The sequence below is a fragment of the Mesoplodon densirostris genome, chromosome 1, assembly GCF_025265405.1.
Source record: "Mesoplodon densirostris isolate mMesDen1 chromosome 1, mMesDen1 primary haplotype, whole genome shotgun sequence".
Taxonomy (NCBI): Eukaryota; Metazoa; Chordata; class Mammalia; order Artiodactyla; family Ziphiidae; genus Mesoplodon; species Mesoplodon densirostris.
The window spans coordinates 233,266,845-233,282,998 of NC_082661.1; the positions used below are offsets into that span (position 1 = coordinate 233,266,845).

General features: G+C 33.0%; 1 protein-coding gene across 2 annotated transcripts in view; it reads right to left on the reverse strand.

The window, feature by feature from the left end:
* LRBA (LPS responsive beige-like anchor protein) overlaps positions 1 to 16,154 on the reverse strand; it is a 767,039-nt gene that overhangs the window by 216,158 nt on the left and 534,727 nt on the right. For both annotated transcript variants that reach the window (XM_060116154.1, XM_060116148.1), the window contains exons 41-42: positions 9,405 to 9,522; positions 6,949 to 7,051 (exon numbers count right to left, since the gene is read on the reverse strand). In XM_060116154.1, the coding sequence (XP_059972137.1) occupies positions 6,949 to 7,051; positions 9,405 to 9,522 (221 nt within the window). The remainder of the gene's footprint in view (positions 1 to 6,948; positions 7,052 to 9,404; positions 9,523 to 16,154) is intronic.

Consider the following 16,154-nt stretch of genomic DNA (forward strand, 5'->3'; position numbering starts at 1 on the left):
TTGTTATGGCTTATAACTGGTATTGACGTGTATATGCTTATACTGTCAAGTACTCATAAAGTGTCAGAGAGAATATTCCAGATCAAGAGCTACAGGTAGAAGAGTGATAGTAGGATTAATTCTCCTGCCATTTGCCATCAGTAGTAGGTCAGGATTTAATCCAAATATCTCTACCTACTCATGTCCTATTGACTGAGAAGTCAGAAGTCTTACACCTAAACCCAAACCAAGAGAGATAGCCCAAAGGCTGCAACAGAATTCAAGGGCCTGCTTGCCAACTAGAACTTGTTGATACTGAATAGACAAACTCACAACAGTCAACCTCTGGCAGCCAAAACCTGCTGTTGCTACATGCAATGGCCTTTTTTCAGTCTATGTCTTACTGATTTTTCATCAAATCTTACCTTCTTGAAATACTCTCATTCTTTGGCATCACATTTTCCTGGATTTCCCATTTTTCAAGGCCTTTCTGTTTGTTTTGTTTTGTTTTCTCTCTTTCATTTACTTAACATTTAAACATGGCATCTCCTCAGAATGCAGCCCTTGTTTCTCCTGCCCATTCTATGGTCTCTCCCCAGGTGAGTTCATTTCCTCTCGGGCTTCAAATTTCATCTAAATGGTAATGACTCCCAATTACTACACTTTTCATTTGTGCTCTAGCCATACCTTCTTATATCTAACTTCCTATTCAACATTTCAGTCTAGACATCTTTCAGGGGTTTCAATTTCAACAGATCTAAAACTAACCTTCTCCTTTACAGTTCATTCACTTCTGCCCCCCACCCCCAACCCCAACCATGGGGGGTATGGGAGGGTGGATGCATACAGGTACTCCTTCTACAGTGTTCCCCATCTCAGTCTGTGCTACTGAGCAGTTCAAGCTGAAACTTGGGAAGACACACTGGATGCCTCCCCTTTTTATCGTCGTCCAAATTTAGCTAATCTCCAAGTCACAGAAATTGTATCTCCTTAAAGTCTCTAAACAAGATGTCTCTCTTCCTGTGATGACCTAGAGCGGAGGGATAGGGGGGCAGGTGGGAGGGAGGCTCAAGAGGGAGGAGATATATGTTTACAAATAGCTGATTCACTTTGTTGTAAAACAGAAACTAACACAACACTGTAAGGCAATTATACTCCCCCCCCCAAAAAAAAAGATGTCTCTCTTCAATGATACTACATTTTACTTCAATTTCTACAATAAGTTCCCGCCTCCAAACTGACACCATCTTCCAGAAATCACTAAGTGCCGGTGATACTTGCCTTCCAACATTCCTTAAAACACTGGAAGTTTCAGGGCCTTTACACATGCTGTTCACTCTTACAAAGGTTAGCTGATTCCAGTCCTTCATATCAAAATTTAAAGTCACATAGGAAGACATTTCTGACCATCTTATCCAAAGCACTCCATCTGCACTAACCACTATCAAAATACCCAAAACATCCTTCCTTCACTTACACGGTTTTTTCTTTTATTTACATATCTGTTTAAATGTTTGTGGGCAAGATGATATTTATATTGTACATTACTGGGTGATTGATACACTGTAAGTGCTGAAGATCTATTTAACTGACTGACTTAATAAATTAAGACTTTCAGCTTTCATCAACTGTGGGAAAACATTACAAAGAGTTCCTAAGTATGACAACACATAAAACTCTTTTTAAAATAAAGAGATAATCAGTAAAGACTTCCCTGGTGGCTCAGTGCTTAAGAATCCAACTGCCAATGCAGGGGACACAGGTTCAAGCCTGGTCCGGGAAGATCCCACATGCTGCAGTGCAACTAAGCCTGTGCGCCACATCTACTGAGCCTGCACTCTAGAGCCCATGTGCTGCAACTACTGAAGCCCACACACCTAGAGCCTGTGCTCTGCAACAAGAGAAGCCACCGTAACGAGAAGCCCACACACCACAACAAGAGTAGCCCCTGCTTGCCACAACTAGAGAAAACCCACACATAGCAATGAAGACCCAACATAGCCAATAAATAAATAAATCTTTAAAAACAAAAGAGAGATAATCAGTAGAATTTTTTATTAAGATAAGGAAATCTACTATTTCCTTATCTTATTCTGAGCTGCTTCCTCCTGAACCCTGAAATTCCTCATTAAATTATAAAATTATGGAATCAAAAGCTTTACTTGGATTGTAAAGCAACTATGGCTAATAAACCAGAAGGGCCTCTTTATGTACCCTGTTTACATAAAAGTTGTAACCTGTTACATGTCCACGAATTTTTTGATATTTTCTCTTCAAGAGGTGGAACTTGATTCTCCTGCCATGGAGCCTGGGCTATATTTAATAACTCACTTGTAACAAATAAGATGTAGCAGAAATGATGACGTGTGACTATCAAGGCTAGGTCATAAGAAGACACTGGGGCTTCTGTCATTCTCTCTAGGATCACTTGCTCTGGGGAAAGTCATATAGTCACTCAAAAGCAGCCTATGGAGAGGAAGACTTGGTGCAGAACTCAGTTCTACTGCCAAGGGGCATGGGAGTGCATCCTCTTAGAAAGTCCTCCAGCCTAGGATAACTGCAGCTCCTGCTAATATCCTATTATTTGTTGATTCTATCTCAATTGCATTTGTAATAAGATACTAACTAAAAAAATTGAAATAAACACTAATCAAAATCAACACAAAATTAGGTATGTTAAAAGTAAACTCTAAGTTTCTACTGCTAATACATTTCAATCAATAGAAAAATCCCAGTGTTAACTTTCCTCCTAGTTCTTAAATTAGTTAACTAAATTGTATTGATGAAGCATTACACCTACTAAGAAAGAAAACAGTTGACGATGGTGCTATTTAAACATAGACAACTGGTCAGCACATAGGAAAGAGAGGTATAACCCCACACTCTCCCAATTCCCTGTACTGTGAGAGATGCTTTTTGGCATTTTAACATTCCTTTCAAGTAGTTATTAAGTTACTTTGAACAATATAAATACTAGTTATTAAGTCCATATGTATACACAAAGTTAATATTTGAACTCTGATTTACCAGAGATTAAAGATAAAAGTTTTAATTAACTATGTTGTATTCAAAATCCTTAATATATGGATTTGATATTTACAACAGAGAAAATAATTACAACAAATATGACATAATAAAGCAAAGTCTAACCATTTTTATCAAAATGATTAAAATTTTTAATCTAATTTATCATACGTGTTAAATAATGGTACATTTGAAAATGGGTATGTAATAAGCACTTTTGTAATTTAGATATTTTAAATATAGAGAGCCTACTTTTCTATGATCTGTGTTGAGATAAAATTTAATATAATACATTTACTAAACTTAAGTGTGTAGTTTAGTAAGTTATGAATATACCTATTTCTGTAACCAACTATCATAGAAAGACCCCAAAAAGGCAATTCCTTTGTCCCAGTGTCTGGCTCCTGGCAACCAATGACCTGCTTTCTGTCACTATATGCTTCTGTTTTTTCAACAATTTCACATAAATAGAATCATATAATTTCACATAATTTTTCAGTCATTTCATGTAAGTAGAATCATAGCCCATGGCTATGATGTACGTAGCCCACAGTACTTAACTTCTTTTACTCAGCACAATGTTTCTGAGAGTCATCCATGTTGTTGCATGTATCAGTACTCAATTCCTTTTTATTTCTGAGTAGTATTTCATTGCATGGATGCAGTGCAATCTATTGATCCATTTACAGTTGATGGAACTAGAAATGTTTTCAGTTTGGGATTACATGAATAACATTTGCTTACAAGTGAATGTGTGTACATATATTTTCATTACTCTTGGTAAACACCTAGGAGTGGAACTGAAAGGACATAAATTAAGTGTATATTAAACTTAATAAGAAATCTGGCAAATTTTCCAAAGTGACTATATGAATTTGCATTCCTACTAGCATAGTTCTAGAGTTCCTGATACTGTATATTGATTTCACATTCTTTATCTTTTTCTGTTTTTGAAAATCAGGTTTACTGATTTCTTTACATAGCATAAAATTCATCCTTTTTTAGGTATACAATGCAATGAGTTTTGCCAAACAAAGAGAGTTGTGTAACAAGACAACAATCAAGACAGGAAATATTTCCATGTTATCAAAAGGTTCCCTCACACCCTCCTTTGTAACTTATCCTCCCTCTTCACCTCCAATCTCTTGAAACCACTGATCTGATTTCTGTCCAAGTAGTTTTATTTTTTCCAAAAGGTCATATAAATGAAATCACACAGAATGTAATCTTTTGTGTCGCCTTCTTTCATCTAGCATAATACCTTTTAAACTCATCTGTCTTGTTCTGTATTTTAGTAGCTTATTCCTTCTTATTGTCGAGCAGTATATCCTGTTGTATGGTTGAATGTACCATAATTCGTCCATTTACTAGTTGAGGACCATGTTGGCTATTTCCAATTTTTTGTGACTATGAATATAGCTGCTATAAACATTTGTGAATAGGTCACTACATGAATATACATATTTTCATTTCTCTAGGGTAAATGCCTTTGAGTGAGACTACTGGGATGTATGGTAAGTGTATGGTTAATTTTACATGAAACTGCAAAGCTGCTGACTTTCCCATCAACAACATGTGAAGTTCCAGTTACTCTGCATTCTTATTAGCTCTTGCTGTTATCAGTTTTTAAAAAGTCATTCTAATAGGTGTGCCATGAGATCACACTGTGGTTTTAACTGGCATTTCCTTGATTACTAATGATGTTTGGCATCATTTCATGTGTTTGATATTTGTATCTATTCTTTGCTGAAGTATCTGTTCAAATCTACCTATTTTTTAAAAACAGATTGCTTGTCTTGTAGTTAAATGTAAGAGTTTCTTATATATCCTGTATATAAATCCTTTGTCACATATAATTTGAACTAATATTTTAACCCAGCCTAGAGCATACCGCTTCATTTTCTTAAGAGTGTCTTTCAAAAGCAAATGTTTTTAATTTGAAAGGTCAATTGATGATTCTTAAAAAAATCTTATCTAAGAAACCTTTGCCTAACTCAAGGTCACAAAGATTTTTCTCCTATGTTTTCTTTAGGAAGTTTTACTTTGGCACTTACATTTAGGTTATATTACATTTTGAGTTAATTTGAGTTAATTTATGCTACATTTTGAGTTCATATGTTACATTTTGAGATAAAGGATGAGGTGGGTTTTTTTTGTTAGGGTTTATTTTTTGTTTTTATTTTTTGCATATGGATATGCAATTGTTGACCACCATTTGTTGAAGAAACTATCTTTTCCCATGGACATATCTTGATACCTTTGTTAAAAATCAAATTGATCATTTATGGATGGGCCTATTTCTGGACACTATTATATTCTATTGCTCTATAAGTCTATTTTACAAAACTACCAAACTACACTAGTTAATGTAATTTTATATTAAGTCAAAATCAGATAAAGTCCTCCAACTTTTTCTTTTTCAAAATTGTCTTAGCAATTCTAGATATTTGCATTTCCATTTATATTTTACAATCAGCTTTTCAATTTCTTCAAAAGAGCCTTTTAGGATTTTGGATAGGATTGCTTTGAACCTATAGATCTGTTTGGAGAGAACTAACATCTTACTTTTATTGAGTCTTCCAGTTCATGAACATGGTATAATACAACGTTCCATTTTTAGGTTTCTTTCATTTTCCTTAGCAGTGTTTATAGTTTTCAGTGAACAAGTCTTAAGAATATATTTTCAAATATATCCACAGTTATTTAAATTTTTGATACTATTTAAACAGTACTTTAGTTCCAATTTCCAATTGTTCATTGCTAGTATACAGGAATAAAATTATGTATGCTATGAAATAGCTAAACTCTTTTATGAGGGTTTTTCCCCTATATATATATATTTTTTTTTTTTAACATCTTTATTGGAGTATAATTCCTTTACAATGTTGTGTTAGTTTCTGCTGTATAACTAAGTGCATCAGCTATATGTATACACATATCCCCATATTTGCTCCCTCTTGTGTCTCCCTCCCACCCTCCCTATCCCACCTTTCTAAGTGGTCACAAAGCACCAAACTGATCTCCCTGTGCTATGCAGCTGCTTCCCATTACCTATCTATTTTACATTTGTTGTTTATGAGTTCTAATAGCTTTTTTCCTTTTTAAAAATCTTGCAGTTTCCCTGGTAATTTCACATTAAGTCATGTATATATACTGATAAAGACAGTTTTATTTCTTCCTTTTCATTCAAGATGGTCTTTAGTTTCCTTTTCTTGTAATGCCTTTTTGTAGATTTGGAATTCAGGTAATGCTGGCCTCACAGAATTACTTGGGAAACTTATCCTTCTTTTCTATTATCTGTAAGAGTCTTCCCAGAAATTATATTACTTCTTCATTAAACATTTGATAGAATTTGCCAGTGAAATCATTTGAGCTAGGAATTTACTCTGTTAGAAGATTTTAAGCTACGAATTCAATTTCCTCTGTAGAGTTATTAAAGTTATCCATTTTTGTTAGTGAGATTTGACAGTTTGTCTCTTTCATGGAATTGTCCATTTCATCTAAGTTGTCTAACTGGCATAAATTTATTCATAATATTTCCTTATATTTTTTAATATCTATAGGATCTGTAGTGATACCCCTTCTTTCATTTTGATATTGGCAATTTGTGTCTTCTTTTTTTCATAAGTCTGGTATAGATATTTATTACACTTATTAACCTTTTCAGAGAAACAATTTTTCATTGCATTGATTTTTCTTTACTGTTTTTATTTTCCTTGTCATTGATGTTCTGCCTTTGGTTATTTTTTTTTTTCAGATTAGTTTAATTTACATTTGTTCCTCTTTTTCTAGTTTCTTCAGACAGAAGTTCAGTTGACTCAAAACAGTATACTAATAATCATCATTTACAATGGAGCATAAAACAGAAGGTCATGCATTTCAAAACAAATTAGAACAAATATTAATACATATTATTTTCCATATTTTTCACATATAAAACAGCACCTGGTTTGAAGCAATCCAAAACTGGTTCCAATACCAACACGAGGTAGATAGTTAACCACTTTCTTTACTGTTGCAGGGTCTGGGAAGTTGAACATTATAGCAACTAGGAAAAATAATTTTTAAAAGTTAGAATGAAATATGATTTTCTTTCTGGAAAACTGACTTCTTGGTCCAATAAAATGTTTACTCTTAGTTCAGGTATCTTTTAAATAGAATTCTTACTGTATTACTTTTATTATAGTATATATCAAGTTTTAGCATTAATAATTAGCCGGTGATGATACTCATTTTACACATGAACTACCACAAACAGTACCTTCTCTAAATACTGTCAGAACTAATAACAACTATTGTTGCATTAATGTGACATGAAGTTGAGATTTTATCTTGCTACAACTTCGAATTTGCAAAATTGAATTTTAGCAAGTTAAAAATATATCTGTGAATATCTATAAAGACCTTTAAAATTTTAAGATTATATATTCAACAAACTAATACCCAAAATTCTACATATATAGCTAATAAACTGTCAGCTGTACTTACTACTAATCATCAACAGCTTAAAAAAAATTCTCTTTACAATCCTTATATGTTTATGCTTTGTATGTTCCTATAATTCAGAAAAATGTGCGACCTGAAGAAAAATTTTTCCTCTCTGGTCAATAATCAATTTAAATGCTTTTTAATCATTTCTATCTCAATAATTACACATTTTGAGAATATCAATAAATGTACATGACATATATAAATATATTCAGCATATAAATGTTAATTTGTGACAGTCATCTATAAATTTTTATCCTTCTTAAAAAATATGAAAATAACAAAGTCATAAAATCATGACAGAGAATTTAGAAGATATTAATTTGGTTAGTCTTGAAATTTTAATTATATTAACTTATGTATCAGAACCATAAATAATCTACAAGTACTCATCTAGAAGATGATCCTTTTCTCCACCTAGCCTGAAAAAATACTATGAGCCAAAAAATTTTATCAGTGTTAGCGCAATTTTTAAACACGGGCTTTATAACATGTTTTAGGTAAATAATTACATGATCATTCACTAAACACCTAAAAGATATTTGGAACTGTCATATACATATCCAACATAACTCTTTTTTTTTTTTTTTTTTTTTTTTTTTTTTGCTGTATGTGGGCCTCTCACTGTTGTGGCCTCTCCCGTTGTGGAGCATAGGCTCTGGACACACAGGCTCAGCGGCCATGGCTCACGGGCCCAGCCACTCCACGGCATGTGGGATCTTCCCAGACCGGGGCACGAACCCGTGTCCCCTGCATCGGCAGGCGGACTCTCAACCACTGCGCCACCAGGGAAGTCCCAACATAACTTTTTAATAGGCCTTTCTTACATATCCACTATTACATTGAATACAGGGGGAAAAAAAAGGAAAAACTCAGGTTATGGCAGGTGACCAAGGCCATGAGGGAAAGGCAATAGAAAAAACACACAAAGATACAAAGCAAGGAAGCATGAGAAATTTCAAAGAAGGAAAATAAATGAAGATGAGCAAGTAATAACTATTGTAAGGTCGAAACCCCTTTGGGACGGCAAGAATGCAGACTGAACTAAAGTGTGAAACATTCACATGATTATTTGCCTGGACGAATAATGTTTACATTAGAAAAAGAGGTATGTGTGTGGGAGAAGACCAAATATGGAAGGGAAAAACATCTTTTTCTAAAAAAATCTGCGTTCCCTAAAACACATGATTTCATTAAAAAAGAAAGTATGTATGGAATATACATTATGTGTAGATTTTTTAAATGATAACTTGTAGATTATAGAAAGAGAAAATAAGAAAACTTAAATCTATTTAAATGAAATGAGTATATACAATAAATCACAAGCTTTCACATATTCTCCGTGTATGCCTCCACTCATACCCAACGATGCTTTTCCTTCAAGTTCACCTTGTCTTTTTTGTCTTAATGAATTTCACCAAGTTCAATTCTAAACCCACAAATTGAATTTTAGTTCTTTCAAGAATGATGTAATACAAAGCAACCAGGACAGTTCAGTACCATTTTCTGATGGTCCCTTTATAAATGGCAATAGATTAGACAAAAAATTAAATAAATGTATGAATCATTTGATTACCCTCTCCCCTCTCGAAATGCAACCACCTTCCAGAAGGAGTTTAAGCATCAGAGCAATATGAAAACTCTACGACTGATTAAATGGGTAGTTATTCCCCATATTTATAAAGCACTATACTAATTTGTGATTTGGCCAGAAAAATAAATTACTACAGATATTTCTAAGAGTGACCAAAGGGGGAAAAACCATGAAGATGCACGTGGTTCAAAAAGAGATCAGTAGCACAGAGAGTGGGCTACAAAATTCTGTCTAAATGGAAACAATATGGTACGTTCAAAATGAAATCTTAAGGAGATGGAGGTTAGCTTTGTAACAATATACGTCTGCAACGTATTACCTCTGTTTGCCATAAAGATTTCCAGGGCTGTATTCTGCAAAAGATAACGACGAGAAAAGATCGATCGTATCTCTGTGAACAGCCATTTTCCATGCAGCCCTTCTGTATATGCCAGGATCTAGTGAGGAAAAAAGGAATCCAGAGTTAAGTAACAATAGAATTTTTTTGTTCTTCCCCCAATTAAAACAGAAAAGTCTCTATTAAGAAAAATAATTTCTAAGAACTGAATAGTTATTGAAATAATTTGGAGGGTGACTAAGAAAAGAGATTACAATTCATGAAAAAAGATGTTTAAATGAAAAAGCAGAAGAAAACTGTAACATCTATTTATAAACATATTTGGGGGCCTTTTAAAGCAATGATGTAGTCTACTGTTTTTTAGGAAATACATATTGCATTACTGATTGATTGATTTTTGAGTCATATTATAGAAAGCAAAATTTTAGACAACCCTTAAAAAGAAGACCTCAAAAGAATGTCCTACATGCTTACAGATGACATATAAAATTCAGTTTCATATGATTATAACATATCCAGAAGTACTTTTTGCATACTTTAAAATTACAAATTTAAGTTCATAACTTCAAAAAATCACACTTATAAGGTCACTGTTAAGGCAACAGTCATTCATTCAGAAAGCACAAAGACTGACTGTATGAGAGGTTAAGTATCATCTTGTCAGCTAGGCTAAACACAAACCTGCGAATGAACTCAGCATAATCTCTCTATGGAGTAGGAGGTTGTCAGAGTGACTTGTTACAATTCTTGTCATCCCATGTGACAGACGCAATGGCTTAGAATCTTTGCCAACTCAAAGTAATCCTGTCTTTAGTCCTAAGCCACTTTGTTGCTTTGTTATTCAAGTTTTGTTTTATAAAAAGTTCATTTCAAAAGCTTAATTATGAAGGTGTTAAATGAAAACCAGAACTGGAATTTCTCCACACTAGTACTTCACAGAATATTAATGAAGAAAATGAGATGTATTTGCTATCAAACACTGATGAAAATCTGTGACAGCAAATTAAGTTAAACAACTAAGATAAATTTCTCAAAAGTAACCACCATTAAAAAATAAAAATAAAATGACATTTGATTATGATATTGCATTGTAAGGACAAAGACAGGATAGGCAAAAAGAGGAAAAATAATGAATAGTGAGAATGTATCCTACGTAAATGTTCATTTTTGATTTCCATTTTCTAGATCTTAATCGTAAAAAAACTACATTCCTTAATGCAAAATACAGGGGATTTTTTTGGGGAAAAAAAAGAGAGCAACCTTATTTAACTCACTAAATATGTATTTAGATTTTTCTACAGAAATTATTCTATTTCTGGTACCACAGAATCTAGAAATGAAAGACTGGGTACAATTCTTAGGCTCGGTGTTTTTTGAAAAAACAAGACAACAATTCAAAGTCCCAAACAACTAATCACACTTTCAGCTTTAAAACAGGTGATAGAGAAAATCCTACTATCTCTTTCATACAATCAATACCTATGTAAGTAAGATCAAGAGAAATTAGGAGAAAAAGAGAGGACAAAATATCGGTTCTACTCTCAAATAGTTTCTTAAACCAGAGGTCACATGCACCCCTTTCTCCGACCACAACCAGCAGCTCCAAGGCTCCAGAGTCTGCAGTGGCCTCCTGACTGGTCTCTCTCCTTCTAATCTTACCTGGAGAATCTACTATAACTAGAGGAGCCAAAAAAATATAACGTTTTAAGTATAAATCAGATCATATACTCGTATATTTAATACCATCCAGTGGCTCTGCCTTACACGCATAATAAACTCTGAAGCTCTTTGTAACTGTTTATAAAGCCTGACATCTGGGACTGTCTGATGAGCCCAACTCATTCTTCCTCAGGGCCTTTCTACTTGCTTTCTCCTCCGCTTGGAATGTTCTTCTCCCAGATCTCTGTACGGCTGGCTCACCCTCACAGTCACGTTTCTGCTCAAATGTCACTTCCTTAGAGAAGCCACAGGATCTAAACCCCACTTCTGCTACTACTGCCTCATCCCACCCCAAACTCATCAGATTTCCTTGGTAACACTGATCACCGCCAGAAATTACAGTATTTCCTTGCTTGTCTATTGCCTCTCTTCAGCACTAGAATATTAGAATCTAAGTTCTATTAGACCAAAGGCTTTGAATGCACTCTATTTCCATCTTCTAGAACAAGGTCTGACACAAAGTAGGTGTTTTTGAATGATTAAATGAATCAATTAATGGCAACCAGAATTCCATATATGATGCACATTAATTTGGGGGGGGGGCGTATGGTATTTTCCCAAAATTTCAAGTAGTTGAAAATACTTGAGAAAATGGTTATTTACATAAATATGCAGATTTCTGGTTTCTCAGGAAAAACTGGAGCATCTGTCAAACCTAGATCTATATACTCCACATAGTACAACTGGCATGCACTCTCGGTTTTGAACCAGTCTCCACTCATTCACTCGTTTACTATCTGTCTAGTTTCCATTGGTATTTGAGTTTGCCATACTTAACTTATCAAGTAGTAGAGAATCCAATACATGTTCTGTAACACTTGTAGCCCAATCTATCCAACAATTAATAAGGAAAATGAGACTTAAACAAGATAAATACTTAATACAAAGTCCCTTGGGAAGTTAGTGGCAAAGTCTGGCCTCCTCCCAGGTTTTCTAATCCAAATGTCCAGAGCTTACGTATATACTACATTGTCACATTTCTAAAAAAGGGTTTAAATGTTTCTTAAACTAGAACTCAACTCATCAGAAATTTTAATCAACTACATTTGTTTTCCTGTACTTGTGTTAAAAGAGGAAAATCAAACAAAAACAAACAACAAAGCATTAGGCTTTAAGCTCTGTCATATGCTAAAAATATCACACACTGGTCTGAAAATTCTACCTCTTATATACTATAAAGCTATATAACTAGTATAGTTGCTCATAATGGTGATGCCAATCATTGCAAGATCATGGTCATGCAACTAAAGATTTATTTTCTAGACTATTCGAATTACTAGGAGAAGTATACACTCTTACAAGATTTTTCATGTAATAGTTTTTCAATCAATCAAAAATTTCAATTTATATCCCATTCCTTTAAGCAGTAGTTATTTTTAAAATATACTTGAAATATAGCAAGTGGTATGGTCCTTTAAAATTTGTTTTATTACCAAATGTCAAACATACGCAAAACTACAGAAAATGACATAAGCCCCATGTACCCATTATTAAACCTTAGAAAATCCTAACATTTTGCCACACTGTCCTATATATTTTTAAAACTTATAAAGCATTACAGATAATGTTGAAATTCCCATATATAACCCTTCCTTATCCCAGTTTCCTCCTTCATCAGAGCCAATCACTATCCGTGTTTTGAGGTTTAACATTCCCATGTAAGTTTTTATACTATTAGTACATATACATCCACAAATAATATCCAGAATTGTTCTACATGTTTTCAAACCTGATATCAATGGTATCATACTGAATGTATGACAGTGTGCAATCAGAGTTAAATATAAGCAGGTAAAGTAGTGTTTTAAAACTTAGAGAAAAAGAAACAGGAGGAGAGACAGAAAATTATTTAAAATTGCCAAAGCTATCAAAATTTAAAATCTTACACAAAAAAAATTAGACTGACTTAAAAAAAAAGTAACAAATGAAATTCTACACTTATGGTCAAGATAGTGGGATTTAAAATAGAAACAAAGAATCTCTTAACTAACAGAATTACTAGCTGAAATTGATATAATAACATTTCTTTTAAGTATTCATTAGGAAAAGGTGTCAGTACTGAAAAGCAGCTGAGGCCTAGCTCAGCAAGAGGTTTATTTCTTACTGGACTGGTATATTCCTGGTCTGAGGCTTCACTTCAAAGTCTCTAGAGTTCAATTAAAACTGGATTAGGTAGAAGCAGACCCTTCTTTGGGACTTTCTGTTCACTGAAACTCTACATACACTGACAGCACCCTAGACAGAGGTCTAGCCCTCCAATGAATCAGTTGCTATGGAAACCGTATCATTACCATTGCTCTGCAGTTATGACCACAAGTCCTGAATAGCTTGAAAGCTTAAGCCCTCAGCACTCTCTTTGAATGTTTACCACCTTGTTTTCATATTGTTAATATTATTAGTGAATTCAACTTTCATATATTAATAATTTGTTTGAACAAAGATAGTTTATTGGTTAAATGTTGACATAAGGTTGTAGAGAAGAAAAAAGAAATCAGTATTTAATATATACATGTATATATACTCACACACATATAAAAGCATATATACTCTTTCTTTACATTAAAAATACCAAACATATTTTCTTTAAAATTTTTATCTGAAAATTGTGACTCTGAAAAAGGATTTATTATTTTGCCTGAATAGTACACAGCTTTTATTCTACACTTCAAATAGTATACTATGAATACATGGGAAAATTTCTTCACCCTGTTGCATTAATTGGCTTGAAAGCAAAATATTTTTCACCTTTAACCATTCATTTTGAAAAGCTAAAGAATTTATCCAAATAACACTTTCTTCTGCTTTCTCATCCTCATGAAAGAATAAAAAAGAAACCTGCATTATTGCCCAACTGCCAGATACTCTTATTTACTGAATATTAGGTATGTTCAAAAAATAGATTTAAAATAGTCTCTGAAAATATAGCCATATTTGTTCCACTTAAGTAAAAAAAGGTTTTGTTTTCAAAATCTACCCTCAATAATATAAAATGTTTTCAAATTCTTTTTAAAGGGAAAGATATTAAAAAGTGATCAAATGTTTTAACCTCAAAAATAAGAAATATTTACATGGGAGTCTGCACATATAGAATCAATAAAAGTGTTTTCAAAAACACTATTCTTAATGTTTACAGCTAGCACTGCATATCTTAGTCCCAAATATTCACCAATTTTTGGAGAGGTTTTACTCTTTCAGAGAATTCCACACTGATTTCTGAAGAATTCAATAATAAAAGTAAAATTAGATAAAATATACAAACAATAGTACTTAAAATTTCACATCAAAACCATTTCCAAAGTATATGGATATATATTTAACATGAAGAAAAGCATTTTAAACTTAGCATACAAAATAGAAACTAATCATGCCATCAGTTAAATAATGATACCACAGGTAGAAAATATTCATATCCCATTTTCATGGAACATAATTATAAATTAGTCACAAGGATTATACCTTAATATGGGAAAACAGTAAATATTTGAAATATATTTAAAATTAAAACACATGCTAAAAAGTAGACACTAGTCTAAAAATAGTCTATCAACTTACCACTAAATACATGTGCAAATATGTTTTACTTACGCTAATTGCAATTTTACCAAACCAGTTTAAAGTAAGTTTAATCAGGTATTTTAAATTTGTACCACTCTATTATTAACATAGTTTTTGGATTTTGCTGCATGTAATTTTCTCTGAAGCTTGATACCAAAGCACAGCATTAAATTTATTCTAATACTGAATTCCAGTTGGTTTAAGGATGTACTTCATCATCAACTATATAAATGTTAGTAAAGTTTTTAAAGATATATTCTTAAAACAAAACTTAGAGGTCTTTTCGAATTGAAAAATGGCATATACTTGACTCTGGTAGAAATTTTAAGATGGCAATTTTGTTATTTAATATATATCCATGAACACATAGAATGTCCCCAAACTTGGAAAAGAACAGAACAATGACAACAAAAGTATAAAAGTTATGAATACAGAGAAAATTACCTTTTAAATTAATTATGAGTCATTTGATATTTTTCATCTATATAGTAAATTTCCTCCTTCTGCTTACTAGTTCTATGATGCAGTACAGTATTCTTCTTAGCATTTTCATGGGTGAAAAATTCAATTAAACATATTCATTACTCTCATGTTCTATTTGGCAGCTTAGTCAGTATGAAAAATTTTAAATATATAAATAAAATGCTATGTGACCTCTGTATTGATTGGGCTAAAGTGGTTTTAGCCTGGGAGTGGATGATGGGGCAGCTGGGAGGAGCAAGAGGGGAGCATACAAACACACACACTCTTAGGTTTTCTCTTCCAATTACTGAGGGAGATGATAAAACCACAGCAAATGATGTATCAGCTCATTTTATCTTATCGCTTTGGGGCTAGGTGACAATGAAGTTCATATTTCACTGGCTCCCATTGAAGATTGTGAAAATTACTTGCCCTCATGACCTGAAATTTCACTAGAAGACAGAAATTTCTCTTCTGCAAAGTAATGCAATTTTTCAGATGTCAACCTTTAGCCCAGCTTTAAAAATTAATTTCATTTATATTAACCAATGATATTGATATTTTCACAGAACGCTCTTTGATACATAAAGCAATGACTGGCAAATTGATGTTGCTTTAGATGGGTAAAACTATTTTATTTTAAGCTGCTATGGCAGACAGATTTATGGCAAACTGAAATTCCCATTTCATAATTTAATATTTGTGCTGGAGTAGTGCACCTTTAAGCCCTTGGCCTGTAAATAATTCAGACTCAGTTGGTTCTGTTTTATTTTCAATATTCTTCAGCTTAAAAATAATTTGCATTCTAAATGATGTATCATAAAGCCACCTCTTATTGAACTAACATTTAGTATATATCCTAACGAGTCAAAAACCAAATATAATAAAGAATAAGCATAACAAAGAAGGTATTTATCCACCAGCTAACTAATTTTTAGATTTTTAAAAATTTGAACTATATCTCCAATCTGATTTTTTTTAAAGAAGAGCCCAGAT